Below are 18231 nucleotides of genomic sequence, written 5' to 3'. Positions count from 1 at the left end.
TGTTTGTGTGTGTGTGTGCGTGTGTGTGTGTGTGTGTGTGTGTGTGTGTAACATGCCCGAGCCCGAGCAGGGATAGTTACAGCACCATCAGTCGAGATGGATTCAATGCACAGGGCGGCGCTGGATATCTCCACCAGGAATCCTCAGGACGACTTTGAGGTTCTTCTGAGGGTGGGAGGAGGAACCTACGGAGAAGTCTACAAGGTCAGAGAGATTTCAGCCACTAAGTGTTTAACTCGGTTTTGCTGCAGCTGGAGACTAGCTCAACCCTGACTCGACTGATCTGATCTGGTGCTGGGTCGAAGACTCGCGCCGGAGGGAAATATCCGTCAAGAGTCGCTTGACTCGTTTCACTGCGACCTGCCACAAGCGCCTGCGGCCTGCGGCCTGTAGCACGGCACCGGCGTGCTTTTGGGCAGGATTCTTAGCAGTCCTCCGTAGGGTGTTGAAATAAACCCTTCGTTTTTACTGAGAAACCGGGCCTTGTAGCTCGGCGACAGCTCGCCGTCGCTTCGCCGAATTCCCTCTCCAGCTATCGCCTCAAAACAGCGTAGGAGATTTCCCTTCTCACGTCTGGTCCGGCTGCTGAGCTCTCGGCAGGTGTTGTTGTTTAACGGTGACCCCGAAGGGGACGCGGTTCCGTGGTGTCGGTCGGACGCGAGAGCAGCCGTTCGGCGGCAGGCTTGCATGGAGGAAGTGGGGGCTCTAGGAGAAGTGAAAGTGCTCGTGTGTCGTTTTGATGGGCAGACTTGAGCCGAACCAAAGCTTAACGCAGGTGTACTGTGGCCTTGGGTACCATGAACAAGCTGTGTTGATTCAAACTGTCTTCACAAGTCATCTGCTCATCGCTAAGAATCTGTCCACCCCGGTTTATAAGAGCAGGGCTCTTGGTCCGTTAGTACTGCTCGTGTACTGTTGTTGTCGTTTTTGTATCAGTCAATCAACCCATCAATCAAGCCATCAACCAGTCCATTAAATTTTATCTATTTGGCACAGTACAAACAAAACTGTCATGCGATACCCACTCAGATGAACAGATTAAAAGTTGGGCACAAAAGACAAACTGTTACCCATTTATGAGATGAGAGAGAGAGAGAGAGAGAGAGAGAGAGAGAGAGAGAGAGAGAGAGAGAGAGAGAGAGAGAGAGAGAGAGAGAGAGAGAGAGAGAGAATGTGTGGGTGTGTGTGTGGGCGTGTAGGGCGATAACAGCTAACTGTGTGTATGTGTGCATGGATAGGTGCAGGCCATGTGAAATGCTGATGCGCCCTAGCACTTTAGTGGTGTTCTTTAATGGTGTTCTTTAGTGACGTTCTTTAATGGCGTTCTTTAGTGGTGTTCTTTAGTGGTGTTCTTTAGTGGTGTTCTTTAGTGGTGTTCTTTAGTGGCGTTCTTTAGTGTCGTTCTTTAGTGGTGTTCTTTAATGACGTTCTTTAGTGGCGTTCTTTAGTGGTGTTCTTTAGTGGTGTTCTTTAGTGCTGTTCTTTAGCGGTGTTCTTTAGCGGTGTTCTTTAGTGGTGTTCTTTAGTGGCGTTCTTTAGTGGCGTTCTTTAGTGGTGTTCTTTAATGACGTTCTTTAATGGTGTTCTTTAGTGCTGTTCTTTAGTGCTGTTCTTTAGTGGTGTTCTTTAGTGCTGTTCTTTAGTGGTGTTCTTTAGTGCTGTTCTTTAGTGCTGTTCTTTAGTGCTGTTCTTTAGTGCTGTTCTTTAGTGCTGTTCTTTAGTGGTGTTCTTTAGTGGCGTTCTTTAGTGCTGTTCTTTAGTGGTGTTCTTTAGTGGTGTTCTTTAATGGTGTTCTTTAGTGGTGTTCTTTAGTGGTGTTCTTTAGTGGTGTTCTTTAGTGCTGTTCTTTAGTGGTGTTCTTTAGTGGCGTTCTTTAGTGGCGTTCTTTAGTGGCGTTCTTTAGTGGTGTTCTTTAGTGCTGTTCTTTAATGGTGTTCTTTAGTGGTGTTCTTTAGTGGCGTTCTTTAGTGGCGTGCTTTAGTGGTGTTCTTTAATGGTGTTCTTTAGTGGTGTTCTTTAGTGGTGTTCTTTAATGGTGTTCTTTAGTGGTGTCTTTAGTGGCGTTCTTTAATGACGTTCTTTAGTGCTGTTCTTTAATGGTGTTCTTTATCGGCGTTCTTTAGTGGTGTTCTTTAGTGCTGTTTTTTAATGGTGTTCTTTAGTGCTGTTCTTTAGTGCTGTTCTTTAGTGGTGTTCTTTAGTGGTGTTCTTTAGTGGTGTTCTTTAGTGGCGTTCTTTAATGACGTTCTTTAATGGTGTTCTTTAGTGCTGTTCTTTAGTGCTGTTCTTTAGTGCTGTTCTTTAGTGCTGTTCTTTAGTGCTGTTCTTTAGTGCTGTTCTTTAGTGGTGTTCTTTAGTGGTGTTCTTTAGTGGCGTTCTTTAGTGCTGTTCTTTAGTGGTGTTCTTTAGTGGTGTTCTTTAATGGTGTTCTTTAGTGGTGTTCTTTAGTGGTGTTCTTTAGTGGTGTTCTTTAGTGGTGTTCTTTAGTGGCGTTCTTTAGTGGCGTTCTTTAGTGGTGTTCTTTAATGGTGTTCTTTAGTGGTGTTCTTTAGTGCTGTTCTTTAGTGGTGTTCTTTAGTGGTGTTCTTTAGTGGTGTTCTTTAGTGGCGTTCTTTAGTGGTGTTCTTTAGTGGTGTTCTTTAGTGCTGTTTTTTAATGGTGTTCTTTAGTGGTGTTCTTTAGTGCTGTTCTTTAGTGGTGTTCTTTAGTGGTGTTCTTTAGTGGTGTTCTTTAGTGGTGTTCTTTAGTGGCGTTCTTTAGTGCTGTTCTTTAGTGGTGTTCTTTAGTGGTGTTCTTTAGTGGCGTTCTTTAGTGCTGTTCTTTACTGGTGTTCTTTAGTGGTGTTCTTTAGTGGTGTTCTTTAGTGCTGTTTTTTAATGGTGTTCTTTAGTGGTGTTCTTTAGTGCTGTTCTTTAGTGGTGTTCTTTAGTGGTGTTCTTTAATGGTGTTCTTTAGTGGTGTTCTTTAGTGGCGTTCTTTAGTGCTGTTCTTTAGTGGTGTTCTTTAGTGGTGTTCTTTAGTGGTGTTCTTTAGTGGCGTTCTTTAGTGCTGTTCTTTAGTGGTGGTCTTTAGTGGTGTTCTTTAATGGTGTTCTTTAGTGGTGTTCTTTAGTGGTGTTCTTTAATGGTGTTCTCTAGTGGTGTTCTTTAATGGTGTTCTTTAGTGGTGTTCTTTAGTGGTGTTCTTTAGTGCTGTTCTTTAGTGCTGTTCTTTAGTGGCGTTCTTTAGTGGCGTTCTTTAGTGGCGTGCTTTAGTGGTGTTCTTTAATGGTGTTCTTTAGTGGTGTTCTTTAGTGGTGTTCTTTAATGGTGTTCTTTAGTGGTGTTCTTTAGTGTTGCTCTTTAATGACGTTCTTTAGTGCTGTTCTTTAATGGTGTTCTTTATCGGCGTTCTTTAGTGGTGTTCTTTAATGGTGTTCTTTAATGGCGTTCTTTAGTGGTGTTATTTAATGGTGTTCTTTAATGGCGTTCTTTAATGGAGTTCTTTAGTGCTGTTCTTTAATGGTGTTCTTTAGTGGCGTTCTTTAGTGGCGTTCTTTAATGGCGTTCTTTAGTGGTGTTCTTTAGTGTTGTTCTTTAATGACGTTCTTTAGTGCTGTTCTTTAATGGTGTTCTTTAGTGGTGTTCTTTAGTGCTGTTCTTTAATGGTGTTCTTTAGTGGTGTTCTTTAGTGCTGTTCTTTAATGGTGTTCTTTAGTGGTGTTCTTTAGTGGCGTTCTTTAATGGCGTTCTTTAGTGGCGTTCTTTAATGGCGTTCTTTAGTGCTGTTCTTTAGTGGTGTTCTTTAATGGCGTTCTTTAGTGCTGTTCTTTAGTGGTGTTCTTTAGTGGCGTTCTTTAATGGCCTTCTTTAAGGGCGTTCTTTAGTGGCGTTCTTTAGTGGTGTTCTTTAATGGTGTTCTTTAATGGCGTTCTTTAATGGCGTTCTTTAGTGCTGTTCTTTAGTGGCGTTCTTTAATGGCGTTCTTTCGTGGCGTTCTTTAATGGCGTTCTTTAGTGGTGTTCTTTAATGTTGTTCTTTAGTGGTGTTCTTTAGTGGCGTTCTTTAGTGGCGTTCTTTAATGGCGTTCTTTAGTGGTGTTCTTTAGTGTTGCTCTTTAATGACGTTCTTTAGTGCTGTTCTTTAATGGCGTTCTTTAGTGGTGTTCTTTAATGGCGTTCTTAAGGCGTTCTTTAATGGTGTTCTTTAATTGAGTTCTTTAGTGGTGTTCTTTAATGGAGTTCTTTAATGGCGTTCTTTAATGGAGTTCTTTAATGGTGTTCTTGTGTAAAGTGCCCTGAAGTTGTTTCTCTGCAGCTGGTGTGCTTGTGCTGATTCCGCTCCTTCTCCCATCTCTCGTGAAAACCTTTAGCGGTGAATCTAATACATCGAAATTAGAAACTCCTTGCAAAACAAAAGGACATAAGGGGTGGAAAACACCAAGAAACCCATGTCATGCTATGTCGTTTTTTTGTGTAAGGACCAGCGCAAGCGCTGCAAGCTGCATCAGAAGTGCTGGGGGTTGACCCGGCGGGGTGTTCATGTAATGTGGCAGTACCTTCACTTTCATAAGCAGGTCAGGTGTTGCCGTCAGACGCTCTTGTTTTTTTTCCTCACGTCAGTCAGGCGCAGACTGGCTCTCCGTGGGCGTTTTCTTGCAGAGGCGGTTTTCACAGCGCTACGTGTTCCTCTGTCAGTGGCTCTTCGTCACGTTCCACTACGAACCACCACCACCACCTGCACCGTTTCGGCCTGCTCGGTGTTTCTGGCACTGACCAGGGGTTCAGCTGGTGTTCGGTACAAAAATAATTCCAAAACACGAGACACTTGACTTTTGGCTGGCGTGGAAAAGCTGGTGTGTTGATAAAGAGGATGTGATAAAGGGTGCCAGAAACAGAAGATGAGCAATACCCATTACGTAACACCAAAACCTGTGACCCATCAGATTACGGGAGCTGCCCCCGAAACGTTCTATTTCGGCCGTCCAACCAGATGCTAATCCTAATTTTAACCACACCAAACCCACATCTGATAGCTGCTGTCTCCAACCCAGTACCTGCAGATAACCGTCCCCAACTTTATGCCCAAATTTAACCTCGTGTAAACTGCCGTTTCCTGGTTGAAAGAGGGCGTTTCAGTGGCAGGGTCACATAAACTGGTGCGCCACAGATCTTGGTGTAACACCGGCACAAACCGAGCTGAGTAGGAGTGTCCGGATTAAGGCCGACATGAGAAGTCAAGGGCCAATACTAGTACATCTACTTTATACTGTAAACTGTACACCTAACTGTTTAACATTATCTGAACTGCCGTTTCCTGGCTGAAAGAGGTCGTTTCAAGGCCAGCACATCTGAGTAAATCCAGCACAGGGAAGTTTGTCAGACCCCTATTGTTTTATTTCATTTTTTGGTGTAGCAGGTTTTTGGAGGCAGCCCGTCCGCCCGGGGCTTCCTCCTCCTCCTCCTCCTCCTCTACCCACCCGGCTGTTTGTGTACAAGCGGCTGCCTAGCATAGCTGACATAGATCAGATTCCACGTGGGTGAGCCGTGAGCAGCAAGGTTACGGGTCCTCCGGTACTTTCCAGTCTGCTGGTCGCTCGTTCGTCCCCTCGCACAAGGCTTGGCCGCCGGAAACTGGGTTCACTGCGCGGGAGCTTCGGCGCCGGACGTTGCCCTCCCTCCGTGTCATCCGCTTCCGGCGACGTTGGGGATTCGTGAACGGGAGTCCGTTCCTCCACGCCGCCGCAGAGGGTCGAGGCTGGCTGTAAATGCAGTGGCGCCCCCAGAAATGTTTCATGGGGGGGGGGGGCAAATGGGGCCACTGAAAATCTTGGGGTGGCACACCAAAACCAAAAGCCATGACTGAATTTCGGGAATTCTATGCTGCTGTTGTAGTGTACTGGATAGGCTAGTGGAAAACTGTCAATATGAATGTTAAGAAAGATATACATTATTGATTTAAATGAACAGCACCTAATGTAAGATATCAGATAGAAGCATATTATGCATAATCAGAAGCATATTCTGCATATGCGACTCGTGGCTGGGGGGGGCAGCGGGGGGGGGGGGGGGCAGGGATAGTATCAGGGTGGCCGGGCTGGCCACCCCATGGGGGGCGCCACTGTGTAAATGTGGTTCAATGTGAGGTTTTTCACCGTAACATAAAGCAACAGGTATGAAGATGTAGGGTTGGAAAGAAAATGGAGGTCTACGCAAAAAAAGCTTTCTTAGGTCAACGCTCGGAGGGAGGACTGTGGCATCTGGCGAGTCTGCAAATGAATGGCGAAGGTGTCGCCCCGCCTTTTAAGCACCCTTGAGTTGTGCTCAGGTCGACATACACATTGCTTATTACACCAGCTATTAACCGCTGATGTGATTAGGGTGATCAATAACCGAGAGGAAGTTGAGGTCTATTGGGCTGCTCCAACATCCGTACGTCCATTGCAAATGAGTGAAAACGAGACGACGGTCCGTTGCGCCCCTCCCCCCGTTCTGGCCCACTTACAGCGGCTTCCTGTATTCGCTTTCAGCTCAACGGCCTCCTGATCACACTGAAAGCCCGCCATGGCACGGTCGCCTCTCCTATTTCTGAACAGAGATAAGCCAATATTCTGCACCAGGACTACAAGAGACACAACGCAACAAACACACAAAGTTCAATACATCGATTAGAAAGACTATGAACGTATGCATGAGTCTCAAGTGTGTTGCTGCTACGCAATTTCCAGCATGCACCTTATCATTGGCCAAGTAAGGTGAGTATTTCGGCTGAGCTGATGGCTCACGTGCAACTAATTAACTAGCGTTAGCACTTGCTAATAGCGTCACATGTAATATTATCAACTCATACAATAAGATAGGAAATATTACATCAAGCAAAACTAATATGGCTGAAAATTTTGTGATTTGGACTTGTGTTAAGAATACTAAAATGCCAAAAGCATCAAATGTATTGCGGCGAATTGGGGGCAGCCTGGGACCCGCCGCAGCCGGGACGCGAACCCGGGTCTCCCGGGTCTACCAAAAATTTTGGTAACACTTTAGTATGGGGAACATAAAAACACTTAATTACTAGTGAATTAGTAATGATCAGGATGTCACTTTAGTATGGGGAACATATTCTAAGTAACAAAAACTTAATTTACAGTAATTTAACACTATGAACACTTGTAGTTTTGTGTGTTGTTATGTAAGAACAGACCATATTCATTAAGTGATAGTAAGGGAGAATAACTCTTCTTGTGGTACTACCACCTTATAAAGGCCATACTAAGCAAAGCATATTGAGATGGTACTACTAATAAGCAATACTTCTGAGGTTATAGAGGGAAAACTCATAGTTAATGGCTTACTGGTTGCATAATAAGGCCATGCAGAATAAGGCATTAATGAGTACGTAATAATGACCAATTAAGAGCCAATATGTTGCTAATTTGCATGCTAATAAGCACCTAATTCATGGTGACTACGTTCCCCATACTAAAGTGTTACCGTATTTTTATACATCGATACTATAAATATATTGACACTGTAAGTATTGCGATTCAAGTATGTCGCCCGCCTCCTGCAATGCGGGCGACACGGGTTCGCGTCCCGGCCGCGGCAGTTCCTGTGGTTGCGTTGTCTCCCCCCCCCCCCCCGAATTCGCCACATTGGTGTCAGAAGTGGGATGGAGCCATCGGAAGCGCATGCGCCCTGAGGCCCTGGGCTTCTCTAAAGGTGGGACGAAAACATATCCGTTTTTTTTTCTTTCGGGGGCGTCCCGGCAGCGTGGCGGTCTATTCCGTTGCCTAGCAACACGGGGATCGCCGGTTCGAACCCCCGCGTCGCCTCCGGCTCGTGGCGGGAGTCCCGACAGACACAATTGGCCGTGTCTGCGGGTGGGAAGCCGGACGTAGGTCTGTGTCCTGGTCGCTGCACTAGCGCCTCCTCTGGTCGGTCGGGGTGCCTGTTCAAGGGGGAGGGGGGGATAGCGTGATCCTCCCACGCGCCACGTCCCCCTGGTGAAACTCCTCACTGTCAGGTGAAAAGAAGCGGCTGGTGACTCCACGTGTATGGGAGGAGGCATGTGGTGGTCTGCAGCCCTCCTGGATCAGCAGAGGGGGGAGCAGAGACCGGGAGGGCTCAGAAGAGTGGGGTAATTGGCCGGATACAATTTGGGAGAAATAGGGGGGGGGGGGCTTTTGGCTAATATGTCTTAATGTAGGGTAATATGCTGTACAGGTGTGTGTGTGTGTGTGTGTGATAGGGTAAAGTAGGGAAGCTGCTGGGTGGAGCGCACTTCCTCTAAACGCAGAGGCCGTCGATAGACGCTGATATATCGTTCACTTTTGAACGACATTTGCATGCACTTGCAACTTCCCACACACTCACGCTCACACGCACGCACACGCACGCACACGCACGTTATCAGGTGGCTGCGTGTGTGTGTGTATATTCTGCAGGATATGTGTGTTTGTGCATGCTCAATAATCCAGGTAAGGAGGTCACAGGAAGTTGAATCAGTTCACACGTTTATTGACGCTGTGTCCAGATGAACTGATTCAACATTCTGTCGTGTGTCTGTGTGTGTGTGTGTGTGTGTGTGTGTGTGTGGGTGTGTGGGTGGGTGTGTCCAATCGGGCTCCAACCTGCTCTCTCAGATTTCATCTCGCCCTGCTACTTCCTGCTGCTGCTGCTGCTGCTGCTGCTCTCCAAGGGGTCGGCTTCCAAAAACTGAACCACTCTTTGTGAAAGCCAGATACACAATCTTTAGCGGTGTCATAAAAACGGGGAGATACCGAGAGAGAGACACACACACACGCACACACGCACGCAAAAGTGGATTTTGGCGCACGCCTTGCACGTAATATCGTGTTATGTGTACGCAGAGGGGGGGGGGGGACAAGAAGAAAGACTTAATATCGAAATAAAATGCTATGCTAGACCAGTGGTTCTCCACCTTTTTGGGGTCCTGGACCCCCTGCGTATTTTTGATCTCCCCTGAGGACCCCTCCACCTGATCTTGGGGGAGGGGGGGTTGCAATTTGATAGAAACAGTAGAAACCGCATTTTAAATTGCATTATAGCACACGGACCCCTTGCAATTACACCACGGACCACTAGGGGTCCGCGGACCCCCGGTTGAGAAACACTGCGCTAGATGACACGCGGTGACGTCTCCCTGTAGGTTCAGTCTCCCGTTCCGTCGCGCTGGGCCCAAGGGACCAGCTGACCAGTGTTTATGAGTGACGTCACATCGCCGCGCTCCCCGCGTTGTCATGCATCCCCGCGGCACCTCCGGGCAAGACACGCCCCGCGTAGCATCCAAGCGCTGGGATTGGCCAGGCGTCGGTGCGCGCGCCAGCGTTCCTCACCGCAGCGCCCGGCAGTGTCCACAGGCTCGCTAGTTGGCGGCCATGTTTCGTGTCATCAACCAGCTGAATTAGCCCAATGTCGATAGATTTTGAAATAAATGAAGGTCACGTACCTTTCTTAGTATACATGTTAACGTGGTTTATTGGATCGGTATCGATCAACTGCACCTTCATGAAGCCACTAGTCGTTTGTTCAACGCAATCCGGTCACTCACGCTAGGTTACTGAGAGCTAGCTAGCTAACCTAACGCTAGTGTAAACTACTAACAAGACACGTTAGCCCCTAGCTAACGGGCCTGACCCTTTAGCCGAGCGGTTAGCGACGTCGCCTTGTGGTGCAGTACGACCCGTATAGAATCCCGCACCGGGCAAGAACATAACCGGTTACATTGGTGGCAGCGGCGGGATCCGGAAGTGTGCAGATCCTCAGTGGTCTCTTCGGAGCGCGGGAAGAACAAAGCGCGAGGGCGCGCTTCCGGGGAGGGTGCCGACTGTAAACTACTAATAAGACACGTTAGCCCCTAGCTAACGGGTCTGACCCTTTAGCCGAGCGGTTAGCGATGTCGCCTTGTGGTGCAGTACACGCCGTATCGAATCCCGCACCGGGCAAGAAAATAACCGGTTACACTAGCTTGCTTGCTAGTGGTAACGTTACTTTCCACTGTTGAAATCGTGATAAAACCATTAAATTTGTACGACAACAACTAGCTACAAATGCACTTAGAAAAACGTATGTAATAATATATTACTATGACAAGTGTTATATGGCATCATTGGTGAAAGAGCAATCAATTGTAACGTACACGGATAAGTAGACACGTTAGCCCTTGGCTAACGGATCAGACCTTTTAGTCGACTGGTTAACGTTGTCGCCTGCGGTGCAGGAGATACGGGTTCGCGTCCCGGCTGTGGCGGTTTCCGGGGCTGCCCCCCCTCCCCTCCCCCGAATTCACTACACAATCAGTAAATTAGAAAGCTAAGGTTAGTGCTGTAACTGCGGTTGCGCACCGTACAGTAGGCGGTGAATGGGGAGACGCCTGGCCAATCCTAGCGCTTGAATGCTACGCGGGGCGTTTCTTGCCTTGAAGTGCCGTGGGATTCACAATAACGCGTCCTCTCCTGCTTACTCGTTAGTCTGCACATTCACTTGTTTAGCTCGTCGTCTGCGGCACCGAAGACTGGCATGTAGACTGGGACTGAAGTCAGTCTACATGCCATGGTTATCATTCTCCAATGATAACGCATGGTTATCGTTCTCCAACACGTCCAGTTGGAGAACGATGACCACAAAATCCCACAGAAAAGCAACCGAAATTCAAACAAATACTGCTATAATGCGTTCAAAGAAGGTCGAATCAGGTCATATTGAGAGAAACGTGTCATCGCTCATCTAAGTGACCTCTTCAGTCTCAGCTGACTGCAGGTACATCAATTTTATTTGTATAGCCCAATATCACAAATTACAAATTTAACTCAGCGGGCTTAACAGCAACACAACATCCTGTCCTTAGACCCTCTCATCGGATAAGGAACAACTCCCTAAAAAAAAAAAACTTTAACAGGGAGAAACAATAGGAAGAAACCTCAGGTAGAGCAACAGAGGAGGGATGTCTCTCCCAAGACGGACAGCGTGCAATGGATGTTGTGTTCACGCAATTTACATAATACAGCATTGAAGAGGATAACAGAATTATAATGGACATAAAATGTATGAAGAACATGATGCCAAGCAGTGTCCACGTGCCAACGGAGCAGTCCAGGACCCAAGCCACGCGACCAGCATCATCAGTTAAACTAAACACCCCACCCTTATAAACAATACAGTGGCATAACGACCCAAAACAACGGTCACAATCCTGTTATGCAACTGTACTGTTTACAAGGGTGGGGGTACCTGCAGTCAGCTGAGACTGAAGAGGTCACTTAGATGAGCGATGACACGTTTCTCTCAATAAACGTTGTGTCCGGATGAACTGATTCAACTGTCTTTTATGTTCTTACCCGGAATATTGAGCACGCACCAAGACATTTTAAAACCACTGATCGGTCCCTTTTTCTTTCTTTCCATGGTTGATAAAATAATGACAGCTTTTCACTTCCATGTGTGGTCCGGGATCAGATATTCATCAGATATGTAGCTGGAGTCTGAATGGTAAAGTCAGAACTCTCAACATCAGATGAGTAAGAGCTAGAGGTTGGCAATAACCGAAGTCAGCAGACAGGCAGCAGCGTCGCTGTATTAACAAGTATTATGGGGGACGTCTCTATGCAAGCTAAACTCGGGAGTTCCTATCAGTCACCCGTGTCTGAAAACACCGCTGGGCAAATGGCTGAGCGCAGTCACAGGATGTCGATTCATTGGCAATTTGTGGGTGCGTGTGAATAATTCCAGATTGCGCATGAACAGTGAGCCAAAAAGCCTGAACGGAGCATGAGGGAGTGTGGTGTCAGCGCTGTCTCTGGCTTGTCTGCCACCAGCGGCCCAGAGCTGCGCCAGTAATGAGAGACGACATCAATGAATCACACAGCGCAGATGGTAACGTGCGGCAGCAGCCATTTAGTTAAAACAGGAAGAACAACTGAGCCTGTACCACAGGCAGACCGGAAGGGAGGCTTGGTAACTATGGCAACCACAAAAAATACTGGCGTCACTTCTTTTTTTCCCAAACACCCCCCCCCTCCTACACACGGTACAACAATAACACCACAGGACACCAGGCAACATCACAGCTCAGGCTATATAACTAGACCTGTAAGTTAAGACAAAACATTATCACCAGTACACACAAACAACTGGCCTAAAGTTGAGGTGCAGCATCAGGTGCAAGAGCAGGCACACACTCGCCAGGGGAGCTCCCCCCCAGGCTCGACCTCGACGGGAGGCCCAGTCTCATCCCCCAGCCTCATATCGTTATCACAAGGCAGGCAAGGTGCAGGTGGGGGCTCGGCAATGGCTGGCGGTATGTCAGGGCAGTGCGGGACAGGGTTGTCCAAGTCCTCATCAGACGCGAAATCGTCCGCGAGGGGTTCAGAGGCCGTAGTGGGACCTTCCACTTTGTAGAAGTCACCCAGCCTGACCCTGCAGGAGGTACGACAGAGTTGAGACCCCGTGAACTTCTGGATATTGCACCATGACCCATCCACGCTCGTGACGAGGTACCTGTCACGGGCCTTTGACTTATTCCCGTCAGCATACAGGTACACCAGTTCACCAGGTCGAATGGCGGGAGGCACGACCACACGACCAGAGGGCACCTTTGACTTCATGCTGTATGGATGGTTGGTGACACGCTCCGAGTGTTTTTTCAGGATGAGGTCCTGGTCGACCACAGGCAACTGCCTATGGGAGAACTGGTCACGCTGAAGCAGCATCTCACGGGCAGACAATCCACGCGACCTAACACGACTGTTCAGGTTGGCCGTAGCGACAGAGAGTAACAGGGGAGTAACAGCCCTACAGTTAGGCTCGAGACAAAGAATCTCCCCCTGAATCTCTTGAACAGCCTTCTCCGCCACTGGGTTCTTATTGACATTCTTGGCGTTGCCCACCTCAACAACTAATCTGTGCATAGCGAGGGTCCAATCCCCTGCCAATGCAGCAAAACCAGGGGCAGGGTCAGTCCTGATCACAGCAAAGGGGCCGTCGAGAGGGCACAGACCCACACATAAGCGGGTTAAAGCGTCCCTGAGAGTGTCTCGGCGCTCGTTGTCGATGAGACAAGACAGCGTGAAAGACATGACACACTCCCGGACAATCAGAATGAACTGGCAGTCCCGCCGGAACACATCAGCCAAGAAAGAAGACCCGACGACTTCCGGAGGGTCACTTGTAGACTGGTCAGATACGAACGCAGGGGCTTTCTTCAGAGCTGCACACTGGTGGCAGCCGCTGGAGACACGTTGCACAGCAGAGTCCATATCCAACGCGTAGAAGTAGCGTTGCACAACTGTCTTCAACTGGGTGCCGGTGGGGTGATCGAGCTTGATATGGAGGGAGGTCAGTAGGTCATCGAGGACAGACCGAGGCACAACGATGCAGTCCGTCGAGGCTGCGAGGAGGGTGTGCCGGCGAACAACTAGGAGGCCGTCCTTAGCCACTGTGGTGACGTTCAGGTAACGTTTCACATCACGAATGTTAGTCAGCGTCTTGGATGGACGCATACCCTGACGGAGGTGAGGAGATATGACGATGTTGTCTGGAATTGGACTATTTGGCTCCAATCGTCAGCAATGCAGAGGAAGCCCATTCCTCCCTGGATTTTTTCTTTTACTTTCCCTGCTGACTTTCACTTACAAATATTACGCTCGTAGCATGCGGTTAATTGTTCTGGGCTTTCTAACAAGTCACGTTCATTGTGCTAACAAACTTCCTTGCCAAGTAGATTCACATTCAGATTCAGACTCCGGTCTTTGAGACAACACGGGCCTCCTCCTTACAGTAAAAGCGTGTCTCCTTTTGGTATCAGATCTGCAGTGGATTTTGATATCAAACTGATCTCAGGGTTTAGTTCCTGCATGTGGTTTGGAACCCAACCCATGCTGCCAGCAGCACACGCCGAAAATGGAGAAGCCAGGTGAACAAAAAACACGGTGTCTATGGGACGGACCTCCAGGGCTGAGCTGACCGTGTCAACTCTATGCTGATGATCTGTGGTTTATGTGTGTATGTGTGTGTTAGGACGGATAGTGTAGATAGATACATACACCTTATGTGCTTTTTCTTGTGTTCTTTGTTTATTTGAGGGTGTTGCATGTCTTTGAATAAGATAACGATCCCCGACCCAGATGAATCTGTGGTGCCCAGTTGAAAGCGGGTGTGCCGGCGGACCAGATCGGCAGCACGACACCCGGTTTGCAACGGGGAGAGAACGTCGCTGTGTTTGAACAAGTTGAACAAATTGTACATTGATTTTAATACAGCTCGTTTAAAAAACAACACATTTGAGGTTAATCTGAACCATCTCAGCCAGTTAAAAACCAGCGTACCTTCTGAGCCAAATCAAACCGCCACGTTTTAAGATTTACTGTGAAACGGGCTGATGCTCAATTTGGGGAAGCGCGGTGACACTTTCTCTATCTTCTGACAAATTGTGTAGATATTTGTGGTTTGCTGTAAGAAGACACCTGAGATGTGCTAGATGTGAAAGCATGGTGCATAGCTCCCGTTAAGTTCGGGGTGTGTGTGTGTTGTGGCGGTGGAGGGTCCTCTCTGTTTGGGGGTCTCGTGGTTGACCAGGCAGTCCGGTATGTTAGCTCCCATTGGAGCCAAGTGACAAGCTGTAAACCAGTCATAAATGTGTTCTTGTGGCCTCAGAAATATTCGAAATGTGCGAAAAGAAAATCCCCACAAATTATGTAGTTCTCCTGCTGAGAGATTTAGCTTGATGTCTACAAGACTTCAACCTTTCAACCAAATTTAGCCTAGCTTTAGCTAGCTAATGTAACCGGTTGTTTTCTTGCCCGGTGCGGGATTCGATACGGGGTGTACTGCACCACAAGGCGACATCACTAACCGCTCGGCTAAAGGGTCAGACCCGTTAGCTAGCGGCTAACGTGTGTTATTAGTAGTTTACAGTCGTCACCCTCCCCGGAAGCCCGCCCTCGCGCTTTGTTCTTCCCGCGCTCCGAAGAGACTTCTGAGGATCTGCACACTTCCGGATCCCACCGCTGCCACCAATGTAACCGGCTATTTTCTTGCCCGGTGCGGGATTCGATACGAGGTGTACTACACCACAAGGCGACGTCACTAACCGCTCGGCTAAAGGGTCAGACCCGTTAGCTAGGGGCTAACGTGTCTTATTAGTAGTTTACACTAGCTAGCTAGCTTTAGCATGTAGATGTCTTTTAGACGTTTAATCAACATGAACACGCTTGGTGGGTTATTACAGTAGCAGGTTGCTACAATGTAGCTCTTTACCAGGAGGAAGTGCGTGTGACAACTGCTGCAGAAAAGGCGCTGGAACATCCCTCCCCTCCCTCTCTCTTCCAATTGTACTTGGCCAATTACCCCACTCTTCCGAGGCCGTCCGTGTCGCCGCTCCACCCCCTCTGCCGATCCGGGGAGGGCTGCAGACTACCACGTGTCCTCCGACACATGTTTGTGGAGTCACCAGCCGCTTCTTTTCACCTGACAGTGAATCCCTCCCCCCCCCCAGTTTGCCCTCCCCCGAACAGGCGCGCCGACCGACAAGAGGAGGCGCTAGTGCAGCAACCAGGACACATACCCACATCCGGCGTCCCACCCACAGACACGGCCAACTGTGTCTGTAGCGACGCCCGACCAAGCCGGAGGTGACACAGGGATTCGAACTGGCGATGCTCGTGTTGGTAGGCAACGGCATAGACCGCTACGGCATAGAACTTTTAACATTTCGCTTTTATTTCGCCCACAAAGGACACTTGTGCCAAAGTACGTTTCTCATCTTCGCATTCACCCATCACACACGCACACACACAGACACACACACACTCACAGGTTTATGTAAGTATGTCAGACACGCGTGTGTGACGTACTTATCATAAATTTAGACTCATCTAATCTGAAGAAAGGTCAGTGGCGTCACCGCGGAAAGTGTGGACATCTGTCAGCAGCGTGCTCTGGTTTACGTCTGTCTGCCATGGTCTTTCCTTTCAGTGTGCTTTGTGATGACACAGGCAAACAAACAAAAACATGCACAGGAAAAAAACACACACGCACACACTGACACACAAACAAGCCTTTGACCAAATAGTGTTTCCACTCACAGTGCCTGTTGTGTTCCTCGTTTGACTGTCCTGCCCGCTGCTCAGCCACGCGACAGTTTGAGTCTCTACTGTGTGTGTACAGATATACATCTATACAGATACGAATATGAGTGTATTTACAATAAGCCTGGATACATTTACTGTACACTATGACTACTTGCTGAAATTACCATGTGGCATTACCCCACTTGTTACAAGAGCGCTTCTGCATCCCTTTAAGCATTTCCCAGTAGGTAAAAATGGAAGAGCAGCAGTTGAGAAGGTGGGAAACATTTTGAAGAGAATCAGAATCAGAATCATGTTTATTGGCCATGTAGGTTTCCACGTCTGGTTTTGTGGCTCTCTCGGTGTACTTAACATGGAATAACAACACAACAACACAACAAACTTCATATATATATATACTCAACAATTGACTATATACAGCGCCTTGAGATCCTGTCCATGAATATCACAAACAGAATCGGGGACAAGGGACAACCTTGGCGAAGTCCGACACCCACCAAAAACGTGCCGAGAATGCGGCCACAGCTCTCACTTTGGTTATACAGACCGGATGGCTTGTAGCATACTCCCGCAGTACCCCCCCAGGAGCGCCCCGGGGCACACGGTCGTAAGCCTTCTCCAAGTCCACAAAACACATGTAGACTGGCTGGTCAAATTTCCATGCTCCCCTCAGCACCTCTGCAAGGGTAAAGAGTTGGTCCGTTGTTCCACGGCCAGGACGGAATCCGCATCGTTCTTCCTGGATCCGAGGTTTGACAATCGGTCGGAGCCTCCTTTCCAGCACCTTAAAGTCGACTTTCCCAGGGAGGCTGAGCAATGTCATGCCCCGATAATTGGAGCATACCGAGCATGCCTCTTTTTAAATATGGGAACCACCACCCCAGTCTGCCACTCCACAGGTACTGTCCCTGACCTCCACGTGACACTGAAGAGGTGTGTCAGCCAAGACAGCTCAACAATGTCCAGAGCCTTCAGCATCTCAGGGCGAATCTCATCCATACCCGGCGCCTTGCCACCGAGGAGCTTCCTAACTACCTCAGAGACCTCTGCCAGGGATATGGGTGGAGCTTCCCCTGAGTCTCCACTAAAGATGTGGTAGCTGGGTTCAGGAGCTCCTCAAAATGTTCTTTCCACCGCTTGACAATATCCCCAGTCTGAATCAACAGTTCCCCTCCCCCGCTGAATACAGCCTGAGTCAAGCCCTGCTTCTCTTTCCTGAGTCACCGGATGGTTTGTCAGAACTTCCTTGAGGCCAACTGAAAGTCCCCCTCCATAGCTGCGCCAAACTCCTCCTACACCTGAGTTTTTGCTTCCACAACCGCTGAAGCCGCGGCCCTTCTGGCCTCCCAGTACCTGTCTGCTGCTTCAGGAGACCCCTGGGCCAACCAAGCCTGAAAGGCCTCCTTCTTCAGCCTGACGACTTCCCTCACCACTGGTGTCCACCAGCGGGTTCTTAGGTTGCCATCTCGACAGGCACCAATGACCTTATGACTACAGCTCCTGCCTGCCGCATCTGCAATAGAGGCTTTGAACATGGCTCACTCAGACTCCATGTCCCCAGCCTCTCCCGGGATACACGAGAACTTCTTCCCGGAGGTGTAAGTTGAAGACCTCATGGACAAGGGCCTTCGCCAGATGTTTCCAGGTCTGTCCCGCAGCCTTCCCCACCATCTGATCCAACTCACCACCAGGTGGTGATCAGTTGACAGCTCTGCTCCTCTCTTCACCCGAGTGTCCAAAACATACGGCGAATACATCAGAGATGCTGAAATAGATGTTAGCAGGTTACTTACATACATGCCTGAGGTAGATGGACATGACAGAGTGTACCAGTATATGTACATTGTACAGTACAGTATATACAACATGTACAGTACAGTATATACAAAATTGTTGGATTTATTTGACAGTGTTAAGTGTTCATTTGAATGACAGCCCATGGAAAGAAACTTTTTATATCTGGTTGTTTTGGGGTACAGTGCTCTGTAGCACCTACCAGAGGGGAGGAGTTGGAACAGGTTGCAACCAGGGTGTGATGGGTCTGCAGTGATGTTGCCTGCCCGTTTCCTGACTCTGGAGCTGTATAAGTCCTGAGTGGAGGGCAGGTTGGCACCAGTGATTTTCTCTGCAGTCTTAACAGTCCATTGT

At 48.5% G+C, this 18231-nt stretch overlaps 1 protein-coding gene across 1 annotated transcript in view; it reads left to right on the top strand.

Annotated features, from left to right (window-relative positions):
- The window catches only part of LOC130115679 (mitogen-activated protein kinase kinase kinase kinase 5-like), a 74095-nt gene continuing 55864 nt past the window's right edge, over window positions 1-18231 (top strand). Inside the window, 1 exon segment of the mRNA XM_056283446.1 lies at window positions 1-204. Within this exon segment, the coding sequence (XP_056139421.1) occupies window positions 97-204 (108 nt within the window). The 5' untranslated portion in view covers window positions 1-96.

The sequence above is a fragment of the Lampris incognitus genome, chromosome 7, assembly GCF_029633865.1.
Source record: "Lampris incognitus isolate fLamInc1 chromosome 7, fLamInc1.hap2, whole genome shotgun sequence".
Taxonomy (NCBI): Eukaryota; Metazoa; Chordata; class Actinopteri; order Lampriformes; family Lampridae; genus Lampris; species Lampris incognitus.
Note: the sequence above shows the minus strand (reverse complement) of the source record. Positions and strands in the feature narration are given on the sequence as shown.